Source organism: Conger conger, chromosome 3 (genome assembly GCF_963514075.1).
Source record: "Conger conger chromosome 3, fConCon1.1, whole genome shotgun sequence".
NCBI classification, from domain to species: domain Eukaryota; kingdom Metazoa; phylum Chordata; class Actinopteri; order Anguilliformes; family Congridae; genus Conger; species Conger conger.
In genome coordinates, this window is record NC_083762.1 from 27,955,641 (window position 1) to 27,981,659 (window position 26,019).

General features: G+C 44.5%; 1 protein-coding gene across 7 annotated transcripts; it reads right to left on the minus strand.

The window, feature by feature from the left end:
- Nucleotides 1-1,185: 1,185 nt before the first annotated feature.
- On the minus strand, nucleotides 1,186-26,019 carry arhgef37 (Rho guanine nucleotide exchange factor (GEF) 37). Of its 7 annotated transcripts, none has more exons than XM_061236720.1 (14): nucleotides 24,575-24,751; nucleotides 23,283-23,375; nucleotides 21,254-21,576; nucleotides 20,408-20,531; nucleotides 18,146-18,293; nucleotides 17,286-17,485; nucleotides 16,561-16,691; nucleotides 15,523-15,627; nucleotides 12,361-12,474; nucleotides 11,531-11,848; nucleotides 9,351-9,479; nucleotides 7,754-7,949; nucleotides 5,814-5,995; nucleotides 1,186-3,856 (listed from the first exon to the last, which is right to left on the minus strand). In XM_061236720.1, the coding sequence occupies exons 2-14, from the start codon at nucleotides 23,284-23,286 to the stop codon at nucleotides 3,644-3,646; spliced, it is 2,187 nt and encodes a 728-aa protein (XP_061092704.1). In that variant the 5' UTR covers nucleotides 23,287-23,375; nucleotides 24,575-24,751; the 3' UTR covers nucleotides 1,186-3,643. The 7 variants fall into 7 exon arrangements, with proteins under 7 accessions (XP_061092704.1, XP_061092701.1, XP_061092702.1 ...); XM_061236717.1 differs by lacking the exon at nucleotides 24,575-24,751 and adding an exon at nucleotides 24,162-24,514; XM_061236718.1 differs by lacking the exon at nucleotides 24,575-24,751 and adding an exon at nucleotides 24,031-24,161.

The window sequence follows — 26,019 nt, forward strand, 5'->3', positions numbered from 1 at the left end:
GGGGTGTTTGCACAAAGTATTAAACCAGGGGTGGCAATAATTGTGAAACCGTTTTTTGGGGGAATTTTTTATTTTTTTATTTCAAAAATAAAAATGTTGATTCCATTGAGTCATTAATAAAGCGCACTACTTTATGCATGTTGGAAAATAAAACTTATGTCAATGCACTGCATATTGCATATTTATCACAGGTGCCAATAATTCTGGAGCCTGCTGTATTTACACAGGCTCATAGACACACACACACACACACACACACACACACACACACACAAGCAGGCATTTTTCAGTATCCACACATAAAGCACCGAAATGCAGCCAGTCTCTAGTATCGAAAGTCCTACTGCAGCCAGAAACCCTGCATTATCAGGTTAGGCTACGGAAGATTAAACGGGCTGCCACCAATTTTATTGCTAGAAAAATTAAAACATCTTCAATTGCTACTGTATTACAGCCTCCCAGCTGCTCAGCCAGAACTACAAAGCAATGAAAATGTTCTGCTCTTATGAGCTCCCCCAAGAGGCTAGCCTGGCAAACAGCTGCACTTCCAGGAGCCTCCAGCAGGGGGGTGGGGGGGGGGGACCACGATCACACGGAAACCCTTCCGCCGCAGGCCCAAGAGCAGAGCTATTTATAGGCCATTGAAGAGAGGAATTTATTTATAGAGCTTTGAGCTCTGCCACACAAATTGGAGGGAGCTGATGTATCAACTTCCCTACCGACGGCCAACCCACAGCGGACGTAGAAACCGGCACAAACACTGAATATGTTCATCAATGAAGCTAAGTGGCAAAAAATGGTCTCTGTGATGCCTGAAAAAAGACTACTTTTCTGATCCAGTCCGGAACGTGCCATCGCATCGCCCAGGGTAGGGTAGGATCTGTGTTTCACTGCTCTCCAGGGATGCCCGTTGGTCGATCGTGCACCCGTTTTCACACTGCATGTGAAAGCCGTAGTCTTCCTCCGACTCCACTCTTTGCATATTTAGCTGTAGTCTGTGGTGTGAACAGAAGCAGCTGTTGTGTTTTTTAAAAAGAACTGTAGATATCCCTCTCCTGGATCGGCAGTGAGGTTCATACACAAACCCGGCCATGTTGGCAGATAGGCCATTCCAAATTAGGGTGGGATCTGGACATGCTCAACCCCTTATTGGACACCAAATCTATATTTAAAAAAAGACAACTATTTGGTGGTACCAGGTAATCCTTTTATTTATGCTACGAAGTGTAGTAGTTTTTGTTAGTGCAAACAAATCAATGCAAGATGTTTTTTGAACAAAAGCCAAAAAATACCTATTCTTCATTCTTGACAGCTTAATCACTCATTCCATCACTAGGCTCGACCATTAAGAGAAATATTCAATTAATTGACAAGGAAGCTTGACATCATTTGCAAGGCATATGTGTTCTAATTATCCTAGCAATTAAATATCAACACTTCATAATTCATATCTACTGAAGAAAACATTCCCAGTCACTTTGGCAACAGATGTCTTTCAATTTCAGTGCAAACCACCACAGAGATTCAAACACAAGAAGTTGATGGACCTGAAACTGCAAAATAAATAGCATAAATAAACAAACATAAAATACCTCTAACGTGCTGAAATTGAGATTTGTCAGCCTGAACACGAGATGCGACTGAGCCAGAACATTCGTTCACAGCTGAGACAAGTAGATATTCATCATCAAACGCATAATTTACGTTTACAGTGTATCGTCGTACAGCTTGTACAGCAGGAGAGGATTAGCATTAATACTGACTCGAGTAATGAAGATGACTGATGTGACCAGAAGTGCAGCAGCCTGGGCTGGTACTGTGTGCCCCCTTGTGGAGAGATTAGAGAAATGCAGTGCCATCTGCAGTGAGCAAAGCAACTCTGCAGACCAAAATATGCTTCTGTCGGAGAGCGTTCCCCTAGCGCTGCTATGACACTGAACAGATGTGACAGTGTCTCTGTGTTCCAGAAACACCATGCGAAGATCATTACCAGCGCAAGATCTGGGTATAATAATTATTTAACCCTTCAGGCACGACACACGGTAAAACTGCCTCAGAATATTACATTCTATAAGAAATACCTGCAGTACCTTCTCCAATATTCAGAGCAACATTCATTGATCTGATCCTCCCTTTTGGTAGCTAATGTTTTTTCCACGCTCTGCAGGAGTCTTGGCGGTTTTTACGGGCATTTACAAAATATGTAATTGACCTAGGTCTAATGCACAATGCAAGAAACTATCTCCGAATTACTACAGATAATGCTACTGTCGGACGTGTGCGAGGTAACACTGCAGTAAGACGCGTCCTTCTGAGACTTGCTGAACTTTACTGCACTGCAGAGATGCTGTACAACTCTCAAGCTGCTGCTCATCACTTGAATACTTATGAAGGCACACCTGTGGCACCGCAACCTTTCTCTAAACCCATCAAAAGTCTGCACATCGATTCAGAAATTATTACATTAGAGGTAATTACAAGTGGGCGGTCTTATCAGACCTTCAGGCGATAGCCTACGCGTTGCAAATAAGTTTATTTAATACGGTTAATAAACAAAATGACGATAACACGATTGTCATAACATTATTTTTGCTAGTTTCATTTAAAAACATGAATTTGACGTTAGTATTTCAGTTTCTCTAAGTACAGTAAGAATTCCTTTGCTTGAATGTGGAACGCTAACATAGCCTATTTTCCGTAATTATGAAACTGCGGCTGAATTTTTCAGAGCACTCATCAAACTGCCACAAAACGGTGCTGTGATTTGCCCATCAGCCAGAAACCTGAGACACAAAAAAAATAATGAATGAAAATAGGCCTCTTCAGTTCTAGACAGAATATATAACCATTGCTTAAAATATCATTCCAGTTTATCAAGGCTTCTCGATGCAACGACAGTGACTTACCATGTTAGCCTGTTAACAAACAGCAATCATCCCCTGAGTAACTTTTCTGAAAAGTAGCCTACAATCTCCACAAAAAACCGCAGGGCTTAAACTATATTGGCGACGATATAAAATCGTCATATCGCCCACTGCCAATCCAAATAACCGGTCATTTGATTCAGTCACTCATAGTAGGCTAATTCAAATTATATAGCCATCCATCCTGAGACTAATGTACACGTATTCCTATAGTCTGAAACATGAGCTTAGAATGTACGGAACAATGAACAAATAGTAAGTTCACTAATCGTGCAAATTTACAGAGGAATAATAGAGGCATAAATCAATGTAGGCACTAACAGCAAGTTTGCTTTTCCGCACACGGGCCTAATCCGAAAATGTACGTAGTTTCAGTCAGCACTTTGAGCACGGCATGCAGACTAGCCAGGGATGCACAGGAAGAAACCCTTGAAATGACTAAAGGGATTGATTCCAACAATCCAGACTTCTTCTATGGTCAATTTTTTCTTCTTCATGTTCTATTGCCAGGTCCAGTTACAAGCGGAAGCTGCATTGCCGGGATGCAGAAGACTCCGGCCTGTGTGTCTGCAGCGGGTGGCAGAGCCGAGAGGCGGGGGCGTTGGCTGTCAATCTACACAGACGGACAGAGCGAAACGAGACCCGCAGTGATTGGCGGCTGAGGGCTGTCCTCAGCCGGAAGGCGCGGGAGTCACCGGGCGGGGTCCACGCTGGCGACTCTAGCGGTAAGCGGAGGAGGGCGGGGCCAGGTAGTTGGAGGGCAGCACGGTTAGGTAGTTGGAGGGCGCGTAGCCCCGCTGCCCGTGAGCCTCCACCAGGCTCCACTGGGGGTTGCCACGCTTGTCGTGGCGTTCCAGCACCCTCACGGGCTCGCCGGCCTGCAGCGAGACCTCGTGACTGCTCCGCGCTCTGAAATCGTAGCCCGCAAACACCTGCACGGAGAGGACAAACGGACACTTTATCGACCCACCCGTTTCAGTCAATCTCTCTCGGTCTATGCCAATTAGCATTGCTTGCTGTTCTGTTGCTGCTTGCAAGTTAATCCATCTCCCTTTAATTAGCAACATAGAGCGCGGTCTCTTTTCCTAGCATCATCAGTTACCACACTTTACTACACAGTATTAACATCCCATGATGCATCTACTGTCATGTATAATTTGCAGTGGCTCAACAGCTCCTACTTGTGGACACTATCGGTAAAACATCAATAATCTTGACAAGCACAGTCTCTAAAACCATTACTAAAACTGGAATTAGGATCACACAATGCAAGGATCAAAGTAAATTTCTGTGAGAGTCATCAATTTGATTCATAATCATGAATTCAGTAACCTGAATACAAATAATCACTAATGGCACAAAGATTAATATGAAAATCTGTTATCCGTTATAACCGACATACACAAAAAGAAACATGCATGCACAAGCGTGCACACACACACACACACACACACACACAACACGGTTTATGGCTTCTTCCCAGAAAATCATACAGTTCCTCAAATGATATGATGCAGGCCATCCGTCAAAACAAACCGACTGGTCAGAAAACTGCAAGTCACCTGGCAACAGCGTTGATATGGCAGCTAATTTGTGCTTTTCCATTACTGTGTTCACATGTGCCACACGCTGGTGATTGATGCCCACTGAGGATCAGGTTATTACTATCGATCTCTCCTGGCTGCTATCTCTCCGACACCCCAATCAGGTAAAGTATCTAGTCTGGGGGAATGAAATTCTGTCACTCACAACCCAAAGCACAGCTGCTCTATCAATTTTATCTCACTCACCAGTGACTCTGTGTGCCTCTGCGTTGCCCCTGGCAATTGATCCAGGATTATTAATAATAATTTGTTATTTAGCTGATGCTTTTATCCAAAGTGACTTACAGTTGATTAGAATAAGCAGGGGGCAATCCCCCTGGAGCAATGTGGGGTTCAGGGCCATGCTCAAGGGCCCAACCGCTGAGTTGATTTTATAATGGCTACACCGGGGCTTGAACCCCCAACCTGCCGTGTACGGGTAATGTACCTTAGCCACTAGGCCACAGGCTGCCCCCTGGAATAGGTTATCTCAGTGAGCCCTGACCTCGTCTTCAACAGTGGTAGGTGAGCTGAAAACTGAGGAAGCCAAAACTTTTCCTTGAAACTTGATCATTGATCTCAATCGGTTTTCAATTAGTTGTCTTGATTACCAAGCATGTGAACGATCGCAGTAATTAATAGGCAAGTATCACACAGGTTCTTCACATCGTGTTTGGGAGATGGAATGTAAACAATTGGGAAAGAAATCTGCTTTAATCACTGAAAATTGGTGGGGCGAAAAAACAGCGAATTCACAAAATACACAAAACCATCAGATATAGCCCTACCAATTAAGCAGTTACGAGTAGCCTAGGTCTAATACATTTATTTTGATTTGCTTTGCAAAATTGTGCAGCCTATATTTTATCATCATCATTTGCAACTACATGTGGGCCTCTTCCTTCTCTGCACTCAGACTCAAAATATTCATGGAAAATATCTGCAATGCACAGATTTGAAAGAATCTTGAAGCACGTTTTGTTATTTCTAGTTATACTGAAACTAGAAAAGTACTTCAATTGAATTAATCCTTTAATCCCCTAACACGATGTGAAGAACCTGTGTGTTACTTTGCCTATTAATTTGTGCAATTGTCAGCACACTTGTTTATCATGGAAACTTAATGAAAACAGGTTGAGATCAATGATCAGTTTTGGAAAGGTTTTGGTTTCTCAAATGTTCAGCTTGCCTACTGCCACTGGTCTCCAGTGGCAGTAGGCAAACACTAACTGACCCAGGATCAGGTTCTCAGCGAGCCCCGACCTCGTCTCCAAACCCTAACTGATCCAGGATCAGCCCCACTCACCTGGAAGCAGGGCAGGGGCATGGGCATGGCCATGACTTGGTGCGACTCCGGGGTGTAGGAGTGTCTCCTGGGCTCGGCTCCGCCCCCCATGGCGGTGTAATGTGGGGACGGGGAGGGGGGTGGGTCGGCCGTCGCCTGGTGATAGCGAACCAGCTTCGAGGACGGCGCGTAACCCCTGGGGCCTGGAACGGCAAACAGAGAAGCGCGTCGGTCGAGAACGGCAACACCTGAGACGCATCCTTAATCAGTGCTCTCACCTTACCTTTCACGCAGGTGAGGTAGAGAAAACCACAACGAAAAACCTCCACAGAAACAGGCTTGACCAGGGGTCGGGAAACCCGGGTTCTGGAGAGCCGCAGGGTGTGCTTGCTCTCGTTGTTACTTCATTAATTGTGTTGTTACAGCACTTAATTGATCAATGAAAGCAGTTGATTACACAGTTAACTCGCTTCACCTTGTTTCTTGGGTCTGAATCGGTTGCTGATTTTAAGGTGGAAACAAAACCCCATACACACTGTGGCTCTCCAATGTCAGGGTTGCCGACCCGTGGTCTAGACCAGGGGCCTGTATCATGAAGTGCGATTACGGAGTTAGCTGGATAACATAATTGGGTAAAACCTGGATCAGGTCTTTTTCCTTCAGTCCATGTTCCAGATTTGGAAGGGTTCCAGGTTTTACTCAGTGCAGTTATCCACCCTATGCCGGCACAACTCTGGTTCTGGAGGGCTGCATGCTGGTTTTCGTTCCAACCAATTTGCTTATTTTCAGTTTTCTGCTCTGTAATGTCTCCTGGTTCACTCCTGTACTTCAGCACAGTAAAATCTTAATGTTATACTCGCAGTCTGTAGCTGCTGCTAATTAAATAATGAAGACCAGAAGTTGGCACAAAATCCTGAAACGGATCAGCCCTTGTTGTGCACCCCTGGTCTAGACCATGGATACTGAAATCAAGCCCTCAAATTGAAATCCGGTCCCGGTTTTTTTTTTTCTCCCAGGTAATTAACTGAACAATTAGTGCTACCAATTAGCCAGACCTGACACCCACACCTGTCTTCACACCTAACTCCCAGTTAAGGAAAGGTGGAAAAACCTGCATTTCTTGGCCCTCGAGGACCGCGATTCAAGTAACAGGGCTCTAGACTATCAGCGCTACCTAACCTGACAGAGGGCGTTCACTCAATAACACGACACCAAAATGGAGGTGGCATTAATCAGCTACAAGATGGCCCTGATAGAACGCATCACTAGAGTTAGCAACACAGCAGTATATTACACTCTGCACTGACGAATGACTCTGAGGGAGAGGGATGTCCTCCACAATACTAATGCTCCTCGCCAGAGAGCGACGCGTCCCTCGGAACGGCACACACTGTCCTCGGGGCTTTCCTTAACTGCCATCGGCCGCGCTAGATCACTGCGCAGCCCGAGCTGAAATTAATGATGACCCCGCGCCCTTGCCGCTTCGACGCTCTCCATTTAAACCCCCCGCCAACGTGTGTTAGCATTGCGCCTAAAAAAAGTGACACATACTGATGCAAGAGTGAGGTACCAGGGACACCAAAATGGATGGAGCTACAAAACAGTTGCCAATCAAGCTCATGCACTGGTGTAAAATCCAGCTATGACCAGCTTGAAATTACCAGCTACCAACTGTATCAAAACATAGCTAGAGCTGGTCAAACCATGTTGAGTATGGATCTGGTCTGAACTGGTCAACCAGCTACCAGCTGTTTAAAAACCTGAGCTGATTTGTTCAGCAGGGTGGTTTCAGTCAATCAGGTATTGTTCTAAACAACAAACTAAGCAAACAAAACTATGCAAAACTAAGCAATGATGTGTGGCACTCAGGGGCTCCTTCCATTTCTGGTGTCATGATAACTCCAATCCACCAGCACTAGTGACAGCAGGTATGGTTTGTAGCTCCAAGTGGACAGCAGTACCTCCAGTGTCCACCAGCCAGCGCCTTCGATCCCCCCGCGTGTCCATCTCACTCAACACGGCCACCAGCTCGCCCCTCTGCAGGGTCAGGTCCAGGTCACGGCTGCCCACAACATGGCCGCTCAGCTGGTAGATCTTTCCGGAACCGTGCTTCTCCGTCAGACTCTTCAGCCGCTTCTGGGAGGAGGGGCTAAGGGGCTGTCACCACGGAAACAGAGGTCCAATGAGTTAGAATCTGGCACTGAGGTATTTGGTTTTTATCCACAGCTATCAAAGTGAAACCTTTCTTCAATTTGAATATCAATTGGAGTTAACAGTCCAGCTTACTTCCAGTCAACCTGCCTGAGGACACAGCTAGCAAAGGTCAACCCTCTGCAGCTATCCTGCCTTAGGACTGCACAGCTAACACAGCTAGCACTGATACTGCTAATGCAGAGTCATTGATACTGTGCAGAGAGGCAGGGAATATCTGGCTGACGAATACACTCCCTCCCTGGGAAACGCAAACAAATTTTACACCGAGGACTGTTTAGTGCTCAAAAAGCTGAACTTAATACGGAAGATTCTGCTGTATGGGAAGCATTTATTTCTGGGGAACATCACCAACTTACAAAAAGCACTGCAGCTGGGCATTGCCAATTGCTTTTTAAACATTTCTTCATTCCCCTTTGTTCCCTCCTTACTCGTGGAAGCAATAACCATAAGAGTAGCATTTACTAATCCGAACATACTGTGCTTATAGGGAGAAGAGGGTTCGGTGAGATCCATGCTGCTGAGATTACTACATAAATCTGGAATGACAGAGATGTCCTAAACCACAGACACTCTGGTCAGCTTCAGTAATAGAAACCTGCTGACCATAAGGATCCTAGTGTCTGAAGCAATGAGACCCACAGTGACGCTCAATACCCCTTCATTATGGGAACTATTCAAACCATGCAGCGTCATGAGACAAATCATTTATCATTTGTTCTTTATTTTGGTTTGAATAAATCAGGAAACTGAAAGTTTTTTTAAATGAAATCTTACCAATGGCCATGAGGCCCTAATAAAGTACCAGCTGGACATCATTATCTTTGCTTTGTCAAAGCTAGCGTGAATGGAGTGTAGAGCATAATGCAACAATTTAGACCAGGGATCCTCAAATCCAAATCCGGCCCTGGTTTTCTTTCCTCCCGGGTAATTACTGTTAATTAAGTGCTGCTGATTGGCCAGACTGTCATCACACTGGACTCCCAGGTAAAGGGAGAGTGGAAAATCAGTTCTGGGCCCTTGAAGACTGTAATTTGAGGAATAGGGATGTTGACTGTACTAGAGTTTAATGCATTGCACAAGATGGAAAGAACAGTTTAATATTCAATCCTAGAAAACAATAAAATGTTCGTATATTAAACACATTCACAATGCTGCCACTAAAAAGAACAATGACGTGACCTTGAAAAATTTTACGATATTGACAGTCTCTTGGAGGTGCATGTCAATGCTGTGAGATCATTTGGGCGGGGCTACAAGATTATTCTGACAGTAAGCGTGTACACACTGCACCAGCATTGTTCCCACAACGACATGTCACCAGGCAACTGGACTGTTTGGCCTAACCTGCACAATGGGGGCATTCATTTCCTCCTCCATGCTCTGGCACAGACTCTCCAGCCTCTTCGCCCCCTCCAGAACAGAGCCTCCTGCCCACCCCCAGAATGCACTGGGTTCCAAGTAGCTGTGAGGAAGCTGTGAAAACAGGGATGTGACAAAAACGTACATTCCACAGGGCGATTCAAATACAGTCATTTAATTTAAAGTCCTATCGATACCTTCAACGCATTTACGTGCCTGTCTTTCAGTTAGAGCACAACATTAAACTGAACTGCCTGATAATGAAATTATACTGCTCCAGTTACAAATAATTATAATTAAACAAAATGTTCAGAACAGGAGTTTCAAAGATCCAGGCAAGTAACCATGCATTGAAAAGCAGTTCCAGCTAGTTAGTAAACCGATTCTCTAGTAGGCTAGGGCTTTAAGAGTTTACATTGCACTCTGACTACACACATCTTCAATATTATACTGTACATGGTCTATTGTCAACCAGCTGCAATATCATAGAAACTGTGAGAACGTTTCAGTTTTCAGTTCAGTGTGGACATAACTTATACGCTGTGTCACATGGAAAGCTTAAACCAGCTGTATGATATATATTAAATCCCTATTACTGTTAAGAACATATTAGAAGATTCGGCCACACGTCCTTGAAGAGCATGAATGAAATTACAGTGCACATGAGTTTCTTTGACTGTGAAAACAAATTGCTGTCGGAAAAGCTGTTTGGACAAAATGTGAGCTGAACAGTAACAAAAGTGTGAAATTGCCCATGCTAATACAATGACCCGAGGGTGTTCAAAGACACCATCCACTAGATCATCCAGGGAAAATAGCTAGCAGGGCAGTCAGCTGAACAGAGAGTACCTCCAGTGAGAGAGAGCTTTCAACTATCTGCCTCCATATTTTTTTTATTCTCTCTCTCTCTCACACACACACATTCTTACACTCTGATAAACACTCTCACATACTTGCTCTCACATTTAAATACACTCACACTCACATACTCCCTCTCACATACACCCCATATTTAAGCTGCCACTCTCACATACTCCCTCTCATATACTCAAACATACACCACCTATTTAAGCTGCCACTCTCACATACTCCCTCTCACATACTCACACATACACCCCATATTTAAGCTGCCACCCTCACATACTCCCTCTCACATACTCACACATACACCCCATATTTAAGCTGCCACTCTCACATACTCCCTCTCACATACTCACACATACACCCCATATTTAAGCTGCCACTCTCACATACTCCCTCTCACATACTCACACATACACCCCATATTTAAGCTGCCACTCTCACATACTCCTTCTCACATACTCACACATACACCCCATATTTAAGCTGCCACTCTCACATACTCCTTCTCACATACTCACACATACACCCCATATTTAAGCTGCCACTCTCACATACTCCCTCTCACATACTCAAACATACACCCCATATTTAAGCTGCCACTCTCACATACTCCCTCTCACATACTCACACATACACCCCATATTTAAGCTGCCAGTCTCACATACTCCTTCTCACATACTCACACATACACCCCATATTTAAGCTGCCACTCTCACATACTCCTTCTCACATACTCACACATACACCCCATATTTAAGCTGCCACTCTCACATACTCCCTCTCACATACTCACACATACACCCCATATTTAAGCTGCCACTCTCACATACTCCTTCTCACATACTCACACATACACCCCATATTTAAGCTGCCACTCTCACATACTCCCTCTCACATACTCACACATACACCCCATATTTAAGCTGCCACTCTCACATACTCCTTCTCACATACTCACACATACACCCCATATTTAAGCTGCCACTCTCACATACTCCCTCTCACATACTCAAACATACACCCCATATTTAAGCTGCCACTCTCACATACTCCCTCTCACATACTCACACATACACCCCATATTTAAGCTGCCAGTCTCACATACTCCTTCTCACATACTCACACATACACCCCATATTTAAGCTGCCACTCTCACATACTCCTTCTCACATACTCACACATACACCCCATATTTAAGCTGCCACTCTCACATACTCCCTCTCACATACTCACACATACACCCCATATTTACGCTGCCACTCTCACATTCACTCACATAGTCCCTCTCCCTCCCTCCATACCTGCTGCGAGTACGCGGCGGTGAGCTGCTCCACCTCGGAGGACAGGTCCCGGAGCAGGCAGCTGAAGGCCCCCAGCACGCCCCAGAGCAGCTGCAGGGCCGAGCTGTTGAAGAGGGGCAGCTCGGCCAGCAGCAGGGCGTTGATGGTGCGGTAGGCGCCGGCCACAGCCTGCTCCTCGTAGCTCAGGCTGGCCTTCTCCTCCAGCAGCTCGTAGTCCAGGAGCTTGTGCAGACGCTTGCGGATCAGGTTCCGTGGGCCGGGCAGCAGGTCCCGCAGCGCGTTCAGGGGCCTGAACACCAGCGTGCTCAGCCTGCGCTCCTGAGACACGCACACACACACACACACACACAGGGGAGGGTGAGGACCATATGAGCGTACATCTGAGAGCATGAATTTGCAACGTTCTCAGACAGAACAAATGTATACCCCTGCTGAACAGTTCAAACTAGGTTTTGAAACAGCTCGACATGGTTTAGAGCTGGTTGACCAGTTCAGACCAGCTCCCAGCTTGACCTGGTTTGACCAGCACAGGCTATGTTTTGAAACAGCTGGTCGCTACTTGACCAGCTACCTGCTCAGATAAACTACCAGCACTAGCTGCTTGACCAGCTCATACCCAACTAGACCAGCTTATGACCAGCTTGACTAGCTCAATTTTCAAGCTGTTTTACAGCAGGGACCTGAAGTATAGCTGAAAGAAACTATTTTATACTTCTGAATACTTTTTAAAGTTTCTTCAGTCATGCTTCGTGTTTGCTGACTTTACTATTCGTTTCCCATGGGGAGTACTCCTGTGGCTGAGGTGGAAGGAGCAGAGCTGAGGCACTCACGTAAGCGGGGTATATCCACTGTCTCAACCCTGCTGTGATCTCCTTATAGCACACCGCTGCCTTCTCACCATCCATATCCAGATCGTGCTCGTCCGGCCTGCACTCAATGAACTTCTGCAAAGGAGGCGGTGGAGGCGGGGTTATGACACAAAATGCACTGCTATTGGCTGGAGAACAGTGACCATCAGACCACATTTTCGGTGTCATTTTGAAAGGAGAAGTACAAACTACAAAATTGCCCCAAACATAAGGACTGAGGCAATTATTCATTCATTCATTCATTCATTATCCTAACCCGCTTATCCTGAACAGGGTCGCAGGGGGACTGGAGCCTATCCCAGCATACATTGGGCGAAAGGCAGGAATACACCTTGGACAGGTCGCCAGTCCATCGCAGGGCACACACACCATTCACTCACACACTCATACCTACGGGTAATTTAGACTCTCCAATCAGCCTAACCTGCATGTCTGTGGGAGGAAACTGGAGTACCCGGAGGAAACCCACGCAAACACGGGGAGAACATGCAAACTCCACACAGAGAGGCCCCGGCCGACCGGGATTCGAACCCAGGACCTCCTTGCTGTGAGGCAGCAGTGCTACCCACTGCACCATCCGTGCCGCCCTGAGGCAATTAACCTTAATGAAATCATAATTATCAAAAGATTTTTCAGCACAAACAATCAACAAGCGACACAGAGAACGGCCGACAACGGGGTGGGGGGGTATAGTCGTTACTGTCCTAACTCTCTGACAAAGTGTTCACACTGAGCCCACAGTCATCTCTTCACTTGCAGCCATTTGCATACTTTGTCTCAGCGAATGCTAGTCATCATTTAGCATATACTTGATCCGTAGTGAACTGCCAAGCTCCAGAGGTGAAAGGCTTCCAAGAAACCAAAAAAATGACCACTTGTATCCTTTGGATGTCTACAAGACAGCCAATCAGAAGCAAGACGATGCAACTTCCATGTGGTCATGTGACATGTTTATGTAAGCACAAGAAAGCTAAATGGCCACTCTTCTAATTGGCTGTCATTTCACCACCCGGTAGATGTTTGATGGGGAATTACAACATGACATATGATTACAGAACAAAAAAGATGATATACTGCATGGCGGCCCAAATAATTGTTACTGCACTCCTAAAATACTGCATAATTACTATTAAATTATATTACAATCACTCAGCAGACTATGCAAAATTACATAATGTAGTGGAGAACATCGGTGCAACTCTCATGAATACAAAAATGTGATATCACCAAGAAGGCACAGAGGCCCATTAACAAGCAATGACAGTGTATTGTCAACCGAGCAAACAACAATTGCATTGTAAAAAAGACCACTAGACAGAACCAGACAGAAATATTTACCCAGCTATACAAACAAAAAAAATCCAAAGAGTGATAAATCGAAAGAACAGATATCTAAAGGGGGTCAGGAGAGCAATGTTGCAATCAGAAGAGGCGAGTCTGTGTCTGTGCCAGAAGATGGATTGGGTTTCTGTTGTAATTATATTGGGAAACCCATTCCACCACTGGGGGGCCAGAACAGACAGGAGATACACAGAGGGGGTAAATGCCGGACACTCAGCACAACCAGAATGGAAAGGTCTGGTAGGTGTGTAGAGTCTGATGATCTTTTGAAGATATAGCTGAGCTAACCCTTCAGCTGCCCGACTTTGCCCTTTGACTTTGACTTGTGAATTTCTTAATTTAATGCGGGCTAATACTGGTAACCAGAGGGAGGTGAGACGGGGTCTGGCATGGCTGGGTGAGTCAGCACTTTTGGTGAGTTGCAAAGGTATGCTGATAGAGGCTGGCAAGGCAGCATGGAGCAAGCAGCAGCACCCCAGAGGGGAGATGACCGGTGCCCGGACTAAGAGCTGGGGGTAGGCGGTGAAGAAGGAACAGATTCTCAGAATGATGTACAGGAAGTATCTGCATGCTTTTACAGTTTTTACGGCCCTACCCAAACGTGACGTGTTTGTTTGCACAGTGCTGTCTTCGACTGGAGCACGGGGTCATGCTTGCTGAAGTACTTCTTAATTAGCCAATGCTAATGCTTTTAAATGTATCGAACGCGGAGGCTAGAAGCTAATTTTCCCTAAAGTGCAACACCCTGGGCTACTTGCCAGCGGTCAATCGGAACCAGAGCGCTGAACTAGAAAGCCAGTTCATCATTGAATTTGGCAAAGCCCTTATTTTCCAAATAATTAGTTAGGATATCCCAAATCTGATGATAATATCCTCAATGCTATAACTGCTGGAAATTGAGAAATTGGACCATGCTCAATTAAATTCTTCACAGATTAAGTGCACTTAATTCGAAGAACAAATATTATGAAAATGTTACGGGCATTTGTGTGTGAGTTGGTAGCAGACCATGCACTGGTACTGGCATGACCTGCTTATTCAATGTGCTGTCAGGTCCGGGTAAAGTAGCACGCATGTTGCTAACGGTTTAAAGCCATAGTTTTTTTTTGTTTTATATTGTTTCAGTTTTAGTGTATGTTTCTGATTGGACCAGACAGTTTTTTATGTGCAATGGCAGCGTCTGACAGCCAATTGGATTTATAATGGCTTCTATAGAAGTGTTCCAGGGTTTGTGGTCTAAAGCAATAAAATAAACTTCAAGTAACCCCAAAGCAGCTTGCAGAGCCCTGTAATGTTTCCAGTGACTACAGTACGCTTCACAGATTTTTTCTTGATTTGGCTCTGTACTCCACAATTTTAGTTTTGCTTGTGCAACCAATTGATGCATTACGTTGCTGTACAAGCAGATTAGAAGTTATTGTATTGTTGTTTATTTTCTCGCTTTAGACAACCCCTGAATGAACAAAACCCCCTATATCGCTGTGAAGCCAGTAGGTCGTCGGAAACATCTGTGAATATCAAAAATATCCTTCACCATTCAGAAATAAGTAACTGTCGATCAATCCTAAATAGTTTATATCATCCATAAAAAAGCTTTTGAAGAGGTAATGCAAATACAATTTCCCCTTAAAAGGCAGAAAAGATATGACATTACTGAACTGAAAATGTCAAATAAGACACTAAAAAGGTTCTGCTTGAGAGGTTTCAATTTAGATACACGATTCAACAACACAAGTTTTAAAAAGGAATCTCCAACAGAAGAGAGAGAAGCATGCTGCTCACCTGCAGGTGACCCAGATAGGCAGTCACATTGTCATGCAAGTCCACGATTCCCTTCTCCAAGACATAGAAAAACCCCTCCAGTGCATCAAACTCCTCATCTTTCAGCTACAATAAAGCAGAGGCAACATGTAAACAATTAATTTTAGTGGTTTATCAAAGATGATATGAAATACTGAATATGAAATACATTCAACAACACATGTGGCAACGTCAGTTCAAAAATATGACAAATAACTGGTAATAGCATGTGAACTTGAATTTTAGACAATCCATTCTAATAATGGACCCTAAGCCTCAAATCAAAATGCATTTTAAAGTTAAACCAGACTCTGCCTAGAGTTCTCAAAATCAAGTTTGGGAATGCCAAGTTTTTGTGGTTTCTTTTTCGAGCAGCAGGCAATCCTGTAATCGTGTTGGTTCCAGGTTCTAGACAAGAGGTCATCAGTTAAGTTGGCTGGAATCACCACCGACAAAAAAGTAGCTTGGTTTATTAGCAAAGCCAATCATGAGAAGTTAGGCAGGCTTATCGCAGAATATCAACTTGCACAGGATCAAAGAGATACAGTAAGTGACGGAGTCGGGAACATGGGCAGATTGACCCTTCTGTTTTTAATTTGCAGCAGTGACCTTTAAACTAAGTATGAAAATGCACTTAATGGCATAAAGATATGCACAATATTACAGCATAGTAAAACCTTTTAATATATGCTAAAATTATCATCTACACTACTGAAAAAAGATTTTTATGTGCTCTAAAGTGGTGCAATAGGGTCAGTGTTTTTAGAATGGTTTGGCTGTGTTGATATAGAGCATATTCATCAAATGAGGAAACCACATCATTATGTTGACTTTCAGAGCTGTAAAAGTAAAATATTTACAACCCATTTCACAGCGCAAATAAACAGGGACAGTGTGCACCTTTCTAAAGGTTACTGTCCTACCGTGTAATTACGGAGCTGTGCAGCCGTCAGACTGCAGAATTTCGCTTTAAAGCGCAGTAATTAAGCGGGCAGACGGGGAGGCTTGGGCGAGGGCTACCTTCGGTACCATCCCCGTTTCGTGCTTGATGTGCTGGCTCAGACGGGCGGTCTTCTTGGCAATACTGTGCCCGTTAAGCCTGTTGATCATGTCCTTAATGGTCAGGACCTCCGTCTTCTTGTACTTGTCCGCTGCGAGGGCGGGAGGAGAGCATTTTTACACACCACTGTTGTTTCCCTCATTGGTTTCAACATTAGCAAATCAACCCTGGATGAGGGCCATTGACTAATAGATGACAATTAATCAGCGTTTCTCCGAGGCCACCGTATCCAAGCAACGGGCCTTCGGAATTATGCGCACGGCATAGCAACACCTTCAGTGCTACAGGCAGTTTATCATCAGCGACATGGAAAAATAAACAGTGAATATTTAAAATGGTGTGTCTGGAATGAACAAATAGAAAGTACAAAGAACTTAGAAAAGAACAAAGAAAAGAATAGGTGAACTCCTACTTAGAAAATAAGCCTGATTTATATAAAACACATAATACTACAAATTCATTTCTTCACATATCCAAGACTTTGAGGAAGCAGAAGGTGAGGTCACACCATCACAATGGCCTTCAGTGGAAAATGACACTGACCTGTGAGGTTGTGTCATTCGACCTCACTGAGAACCAGATAAGACAGTTGAGGATTACAAATTCTCAGGCTCCGATATTTGTTGCACGTCTGTTCCAGGGAAGCGGCAGTTGGATTTTGCTCCCGTTGGAGCCGTGCACTCACCCACTTCTCGGAAGCGCTTGTACTCGTTGATCCTGCAGTTGATGTCCACGGCGGCCCGGGCGGACTCCTGCAGGACGGAATAGGCTGGGTGACTGGGGTCTGTGTGCTTCTGGATCATCTGCAGGAGCATGGGGTAGCGGGCGATCCTCTGGACTGGCATCACCAGGAAGAAAGTCAGCGACGTGGCATTGACCTCCGGCCTGCAGGCGCAGTAAAGAAAAGTCACTTAGTTCAAATAAAACGTTTTCTGGATCTTAAGGCAATAAAAGGTTCAAAATACATCAGATATTTAAGAAAACTGAGACCTTTTGATATTAGTACTTTCTTTCACCAATCCATTATGCTCCGTAGTTAGTTTATGCATTAAAACTATTTATTTTATAAGTCCTGAAAATGAATGGGAGTGAATTGAGAGCTGGACAACCGGTGAAGCTGTTAATGGTCAACAGGGATAGGTGATGCTGCTCGTATTGACAATATGCAAATACAATGGCGTTAATTCAAGAAAATTACTTGTGTTATACCCAAGTGAAATATCCCTTTAAAGGTCAATTTCACTCTCTTGCAGAGTACACAGTGATGTCAATTCATGGAACAGCTTCCCAAGTCCTGCAGTAGCAGAGACCCTTGGGGTGTTCAATACCAGGCCTAACATAATATGAGACACTCAGTAGGCTAGCAGGAAAAATTATGAACTGTGGGCTGAATGGCTTGTTCTTATCAAAAGATACAGTATGTTCCTGTATTGTGATGAATCACAGCCACAGCTTTCAGTGATTAGAATCAGAATTCCAGCAAAGATCAAAACATTAAGGCAAGACGGACAGTCCCTTCAAGCGAGCTCGAAAGGGCAAACCTACGCAGAGGTCTTGATGACTTTCACCATCTCGTTCCAAAGGGCCTCCTTCTGTTTATAGCTGTTCTCCTGAGCCGTGACGTTATTGTAGTTGGCCAGGTACTCCTTGTAAGCCATCTCGATGTCTGCTGTCAGACTTAGGAAGGCATCACCTATGAAAAAATGCAGATGGTATACTTTGTCCGGGAGAAAAAAATATCCTCCATGACATCTGTGATTATATAAGCACATATAATCCAACTCCTACTGCAGCCTTTTCTGCACGCCATGTGTACGGTGACATTTTGGTGCTTCAAAGTAGAAAAGCGGAGGCTTCAAACAATTTTCATACTTTAGTGAAGTGATAACACTGAAACATTACCCAAGAGTTTAAGCATTCACATCTGCTCATTTTAGGGTCTCTAGCCACACTGAAATATGAGAATTTCTGTAACCCAATCTTACCTAGCAGATGAAGCTAAGTGGCGTTTGGCGTGATCACCACTACACTCCACTACTTGCAGAGTGGTTCTGAGTTGGTGTCGACAAGCCAGTAGGGGGTACACCCAATGGAAAATCAATTCTCCATTTCTCTCACGCCACATTAAAATAACGCCCTGGTGCACTTTGGCCATTAGAGAACCTATAGCTTTTACCACAAAGGGCAGAGCTTTCCCCCCCTACTGTTCTAGCTGAATTTCTAATCTGGCACTCTTAATTTAATCATCCTCTCGTTTGCAAAATTCTTCCCTGTCTCTAATGTGCAGAGAGCGTTCTGGTGCAAATTTGAGGCAAAGGGAAAGCTGTACGCTGCTGCAGTTAAAAGAGAATCTCTTCACAGTAAAGCACTCTTGACATACCTAAATAGAATGGAAGATGTGATAATAATGTAGCTCATGATAAGCGATGGTATTCATTTATCTAAGCTTCCAACCAGGGAAACACATGGGCTGATCCGTTTTAGGATTTCATGGCAATTTCTGCTCTCAGTTATTTAATTGGACAAATCATTTATCTTATCTAACAGCAATAAAGTCATGTGCTACAGCTACAGTCTGCACATGCATTTCTGGTAAAAACATGTTGTGGTCATCCAATAGAGGAGTGAACCTGCATTGGTGCACACATCCCTAAAAAATTTGCTATTTATTGGTAAGAACAAAGACCACCATATAGCAACCACCTAGGATTGGAATTATCTCCAATCTTATCTGAGGGGCCCCACACCAACATTGCTTTAGCCCAACAATAAGACACCTGATTCAACAAATTATCTAATCACGTTGAATCACAACCAAGTTGAATCAGGTGAGTTTGTGCTGGGCTAAAACATGCACCCACACCAGCCCTTTTCAGATAAGATTGGACACCCTGGGTCAATTGCAGTGTGCTTACCAGGTTTAAACCACAGATCTTAATTTCACCTGGAATAGCTAAATCGTCCTAAAGCTAAGTAGTCCACAGCTTTGGAAATCTGCTACAGTTGAAATGCAGATCCGTGGTCCATCGATTTAAACCTGCAGTTTAAACTCCAGCTGAGCACATCGCAATTGACCCCCCTGGTCTAGGTCCAGAGATGTGCTGGAGGGCTGGTGTGTACGCAGGATTCTGCTGCCAGTAGTTACCCAGGCTCAATCAGCCATGAACCATGAACAATAACAGATTCACTCTTAATTAGACGAGGCAATAACATTTACCATCTGCTATTTATATCACTGAATGTGGCTAGAAATGACAGATCATGTAAATGATAAGGTTAATTAAATAATTAAGAGCAGAAGGTGGTCTGAAATCCAGAAACAGATATGGCCCACCTTGCCCATCCCTTGTCTAGACTGTCTGGAACAAAACTATTGATGTAAGATGGCTCAGGCAGTAAGAGCAGTCGTCTGGCAGTCGGAGGGTTGCCGGTTCGATCCCCCGCCCGGGCTGTGTCGAAGTGTCCCTGAGCAAGACACCTAACCCCCAAATGCTCCCAATGAGCTGGTCGGGGCCTTGCATGGCAGCCAATCACCGTCGCTGTGTGAGTGTGTGTATGAATGGGTGAATGAGAAGCATCAATTGTACAGCGCTTTGTATAAAGGCACTATATAAATGCCAACCAAGATAACACTGAAAGCACCATATCTAACGCATAACCACTATAATCTGGTGTTATTTCACAACTAAAGCCAAACGAAATGTGTGTGGTGGAATTGAGGGGAGTTGTTGCTGTTTCTGAAGACCAGCCTAACTGCAGGCCCACTGAAGCTGTGAAGCCGTCCACCCACCCCACCCAGGCACTCACAGAGACAGTGAAGGAAGTTGGGATCAGAAGACGGGGTCTGGTCCAGCAGGCTGAGGAGACGTCCGGAAACGTCCATCACCTCCTCGATGTGCAGGAACATGGCCTCCAGATTGGCTAGCGCGGGCTGCACAGAGGCATCAATCACCTGGCGTATTCCCAGCGCTCCTAGCGCAGAGCTATTCATCATTCCCCCTCCCGCCCGGCCCTCCGCCTGCTACACGCAATCACATCAGGCACTACAATGCTTTCACTGACTCGGTACAAAACGCTGATCCTATCTCGGGTCAGCCATTGATCTTCACTTGTTTTGATGCCGTTGGACAAAAAAAAAGCATGACTCGACCAGCTGCGCTAATGCTAATGCTAAACCGTCACGTTCGCAGGGGAATGCTGGCCAGCTGCCACTGCTAGCATCTCTCGCTCCAAAGGGAGGCCATCTTTGATCGTGTTAAGACCAGTTTGTACAGCCCATCGCTGCGACCAATGTTGTGCAATGGATGACGCTGGTTGCTGCAACATTTGGTTTTTACTCTGGGTGAAAAAACACAAAACACAACAACCACCGTCTACATCAGCGCTACTCAACTCCACGTCATGCGGGCCTCAGTGTCTGCAGGCATTTGCTTCAACCATGCGCTACACCGCCTGATTTCACTAAATAGCTTATCATCTGAACCAAGCAGGTCAAATAATTAGTGAAATCGGGTGATGTAGTGCAGTGCAGGAGCAAATACATATACAATACGACCCACAGGACATGGAGTTGAGAAGCTCTGGTCTACATCATCGGGCGTTGGTACAGCTTTCATGAACATCCTGTTATATCACTATAAGTGACAGTTGCACCTGTATTTTCTGCAGATTGCTTCGGATGGTCACGGTGATGAGCTGTAGGTTCCTCAGGTAGTTCCTCTCAGTGTACACCAGCTCCTCAATGGCCAGGATCTGCTTCTGTGCGGCTTTCTCCCGGGCGACAGCGGCCTCCGCCTCGGCCTTCTCCGCCTCCTGCGCGGCCCTGACCGTGGCCGACTCTTCATCCTCCTCTTCCTCCACCACCTCCTCCTCCTCCTCTGCCCCTTCTGACGCTGCCTCAGCCTCCCCTGGCGTCTCTACCACCATCAGAGGAGGTGCATCTCTGGGCTTAGCAGCAGTCTCCATGGTAGGGCTGTCTGTGGGGAGAAACAAGGACAGGAACTGGCATTAGAGTTGAACCACAGCCAGGGCCCGTGAGAGAGGGAGGGACTGAATAGGCGATTGTGGGGGAGGTGGCCGGGGGGTGGAGGGCCCCGCATTGTTGCATATCCTCTGATGTGGAACACCATTTGTGCAGACCAAATGTTCCCCGAATGGGAAAAGCTGTCAAAAGCGTTGTTGTGAGGAGTCTTCGAGACTTTCACTCTTGAAAAATAGCAACTGATCATTACTCACATGGCTGAAATGCAAGCATAGCCACTTTGAGACGCAAGCGAGTCAAATATATGGTTGGGTAAAATTAGGTAGTTAAGCTTTAGATGAGTATCTATTCGTTGTTACTCCACCATGAAACATTTTCGATGATAAACTGTGTTTGTGGAAAACAGATGTCACAAAGTTGTTTTTTTTTAACAGCAACCAACCCTTTGGCTAACCGGAACCTACAGAACAGACAAAACAGTTAAGCTAGGCGGAAAATGCAGAGTAAACACAACATGGCACGCGACAGCATGGCTCTGGACTGCAAAATCTGCAGCGCATAAACAGGCTAAGCTGTCCTGGGCAAGTGCACAGCCTAAGCTCGAAAATGATAGGCCATCTGCAAAAAGCCCTGGGTGCAAAACACCAATTAAAATGCGTCATTACCTTGAGAGGCTCAGTGTCGCTCTGCAGAGCTCGCTTGTGTGTGGGCAGGCGAGGGAGCAGCACAGAACAGACTGACAAAACAGGCTGGCTAGTGCAACTTTCTCCACTGACGCAAACTGCAGGGGCCGCATGTAGCACCAGTGTGTAAGCGTAGGGGGGTGGGGGTGGGGGGGGAGGTCAGCTGTTCTGTTGACCAGAAGGGAGGGGGTTGGGGGAACTGGGGGCTTTACGCTTTAGGACAGGCGAGTGAACAAACAGCGCCACTCTGCTGAATGGGCCAATTGGCTGAGAGAGGCTGGGAGAGGAAGTGACGCCTGCCCAGGCACAGTCCCATTCGCACGTCGGGGCCGGGGACAGGGGCCGGCCGGCCAGAGTATAGCACACACACACAGCTGTATACACAGCCTGGAGCGTAGTACACCGCCAGATACACATCCACAGGAAAAAGCATGAAGTGGTGTGGAACTATCCCACAGATGCAAACCTCAACAGCACATGGACAGGGTTGGTAAATATCATACAACCACATAATTTAAACATTTACATATTTCACAGCTTAGCATGTACGTAGCTGTTTTACAATTATTACTTCTTCATAGTTGTCCTACAAGACAAGCCTCAGGACAGTCAAAAGTGTCATCACTAAGATGTAATCAGTCCCATGCACAGAGATAAATTGTGAAAAGCAAGTTGGTACTGAAAAGGCACAATGCCCTCACTTAAAACATAATTATTTAGTGAACTGGTTCATTGTTTGACAATTGGATTAAATGAAACCAAGATATGTGTTAACACAGAATACTCCAGTAGTACAACTTGGAACAATGAAGGCAGCTGAGCTGACAGCTCAGGTTTTCCACAATGGCATCTAAGTGTGATCACTGGGGAAAACTTCCAGTCTTCACCAAAGTATCTGTGACAACAACTTAAATGATTAATTCTGGTCAGATGGGAAATTAAATTTAATCATAAAAACTTTTTTTACCATTATATATTTGGAATAAGTACTTTAAAAAAACGTACAATTAAGTCTTACCCATAATTTTTGTCAGGATATCCTACACACAAGATTGGGAACTTGGACTGCAGGATAAACAGAATATGCTGGTAGCATATCAGGCGCGTGATTCTTGTAAAGTACACAAATGAGACAATTTAGTGACAAAAAGTATAGCCTGATATCGCAGTTATTCAGACTTCCACTGCATACCAAAATACACCAATGTTATCCTCGTCACAGCCTACTGTGTAGGGCCACAGCGATATTTCATCTTGCCGTTTCTCCTCTATTTTCCATAGCTCTTTCTCAATTTAGGCTATTTAACTTTATTTTGCGACAAAATGCTAACGAATCGTACAATTAAATGTAACCAGGTCTAGAATCAATGTATCATTTTGAGTAGTAAATACGTGACTCAAGTCAGGTTATTTTAAGGAGGATGGAGCAACTGAATCACTGAAAGCTGGAACAAGTAGCTTAGAACTGACAACAAGGTAACTTACAGTAGGCTACAGAAATCATTGCTGGCTAAACTTGCACACAGGTCCCGTAAAGAAAGCGAAATGTTACACAATCGTTTGTCAATTCGCGACCTGTCAGTGTCAGTGAAAAGCGCATTTAATCTAATCTAAGAAAATAATCTAACTAGCGTTACAGTAATGTTGACGCTATAATAGCACTGGCACTTAGCAAAACATTTAAACGTCCGCCAACAGTTTTAGACTAGCTCGGTTATACGGTACCCCTTGATTCCCTTCTGTTGCTATTGCTGTAGTAACGTTACCTTGAAATCATTACATTGCTTGTCCAAAAGTTACGAAAAAACAAGAAAACGTTTAAATTTTGTTGCACTTGATATTTCAGGCTAGTTACATGCTAGCGCTACCTAGCGCCAGTGTCAATGATAGCTCTTACCTCCGGATCAAAGTCGAGTGAATCAGCGAGCGCCTGTTTTCATAGCAGACTGTTTAGCTAAATTGGCATATATCTCGATGGCAACACCCCTCTTGATGAAATAAAAAATAAATAAAAAGCAAGCCAGTTGCCCCTCATTCAGCATTCAGGGAAAATAATAATCTTTGTGCATTGTGCTATTGGGGAATTACAACTGAGCCATAGTCTACATTGTAACGCATGAGCTGATGCTGTGAATACGTTAATTTTATAAAGCGGAATACACTATCAAATTAACATATTTGCTCGTACTGTATACTGTAGCCTGCAGTGTGTCGGTGAAAATAAATACGCGTTCTTTCAGTAGGCGTAGTTAGCCTACAAAATATGTTTGTTGATTGTGGTGTATAAGGTCAGCAACATTGTAGTAATACCTTTTTGCCAACGCATACCACGTCATAGAGTTCACCAGACCTGTCCCATTGAACAGGACAGGTTTTTCAACTTCTATTTCATTCCTCACATTCCAAGCCTGTTAGCGTTATTACCAGTGGCGCTCATATAGGCGGTGCATCAGGCGCAGTTGCACCTGGATCCCTGGTGATGGTAACACTGTGCATGAGGAAGAGCGGAGTTATTCTGTGTGCTAGTTTCTACAATTAACAACAATATGGGGTCACAGATCTAGCATTTTTGAACTTTGGGGTTATTTAAGAACTTGGAGTTGTTAGGATGGTTCTTAGGATGGCTCAACATGGTTGGCATTTCTTTATATAGCGCCTTCATCCAAAGCGCTGTACAATTGTTGCTGCTCATTCACCCATTCATGCTCACACTCACACTCCTACTCACACAAAAAAGCATGCATTCTTATTCCTGACTGAGAAACTCATTAGGTGACCAGAATATACATTTTACACATTGAATAAAGAAAATATCTCCCTTACAAAGGTACTAATATTCATAAAATATGGGATTGTTTCTTTAGCAGGCTATTCTATCTCTGTCATTGTTTTGTGCCCACATGTACTGTAAGGGAACAAGATCTTCCAGTAAACATCCAAGATTTACAATTAAACATGAAACCTGACACTCTTGCCAGGGCACTCTCTCTCAATCACATCTTTCCTCCTGGGTCCCAAGCAGTGGAATGAGCTTTCCACAATAACCAGGGCAGCAGAGTCACTACCCGTATCCTGCTGCAGACTGGAAAAGCTCATATTTAGGCTGCACCTTGCTTCGCCTACTGCTAAATGTTTTAGTGGTGGAATTAATAGTCTTACCTTACCATGCTAAATCTAAAACTATATTATCCTTAAACCCATTTACTTCCAAAGAATACAACATTCTCAATCCATCTTGCCCCTATTATGGAATTTAAGTTTATGTTACAATAATTGTAATTATGCATATATAATTATACATACATACAATTATCAAATTAATTGGTAGCCATCAATTTGATTGACCCTGAGGTTCTAGCATCAACACAGTCAGTAGCCTAAACCTGCATATTTGCGTGTACTTTGCTCCAGATAACAGTGTGTGCTCAATGCCTGTATGTAAATATAAATATGATAAACCTCTGTCTGGAGTTCACATATGCCGTATACACTGCTCACTATACATTGGGTCTCCGGTGCCACCTCTTGCTTACCTCATGGTGAGTCAGCATAGCTGCTACATATTTTGCAATGAAATGTATCTTAAAGGCTTTCGCTTTCTCTTAAAGGTTTTAAGAGTCTGCCTTTTCAAGCAGTGCAATCAAAATATATGGGCAGGCACGTACCCTAAGCAACAGCAAGCTGGACGAAGCAGCTCCATTGGTTAAAATGGCAAGTTTACTTCCAGGTTTGCCGTCTAGATGTGGATCTGTTGC

Bases quoted from the DNA above. Each gene is read 5' to 3' on its own strand.
- arhgef37 (XM_061236720.1), bottom strand. The intron at 15,628-16,560 runs GTAGCCCTCGCC...GCTTTATTGTAG, and splicing joins AAACGGGGATGGTACCGAAG to CTGAAAGATGAGGAGTTTGA. The intron at 5,996-7,753 runs GTACTGCTGTCC...TTGCCGTTCCAG, and splicing joins CTGGCTGGTGGACACTGGAG to GCCCCAGGGGTTACGCGCCG.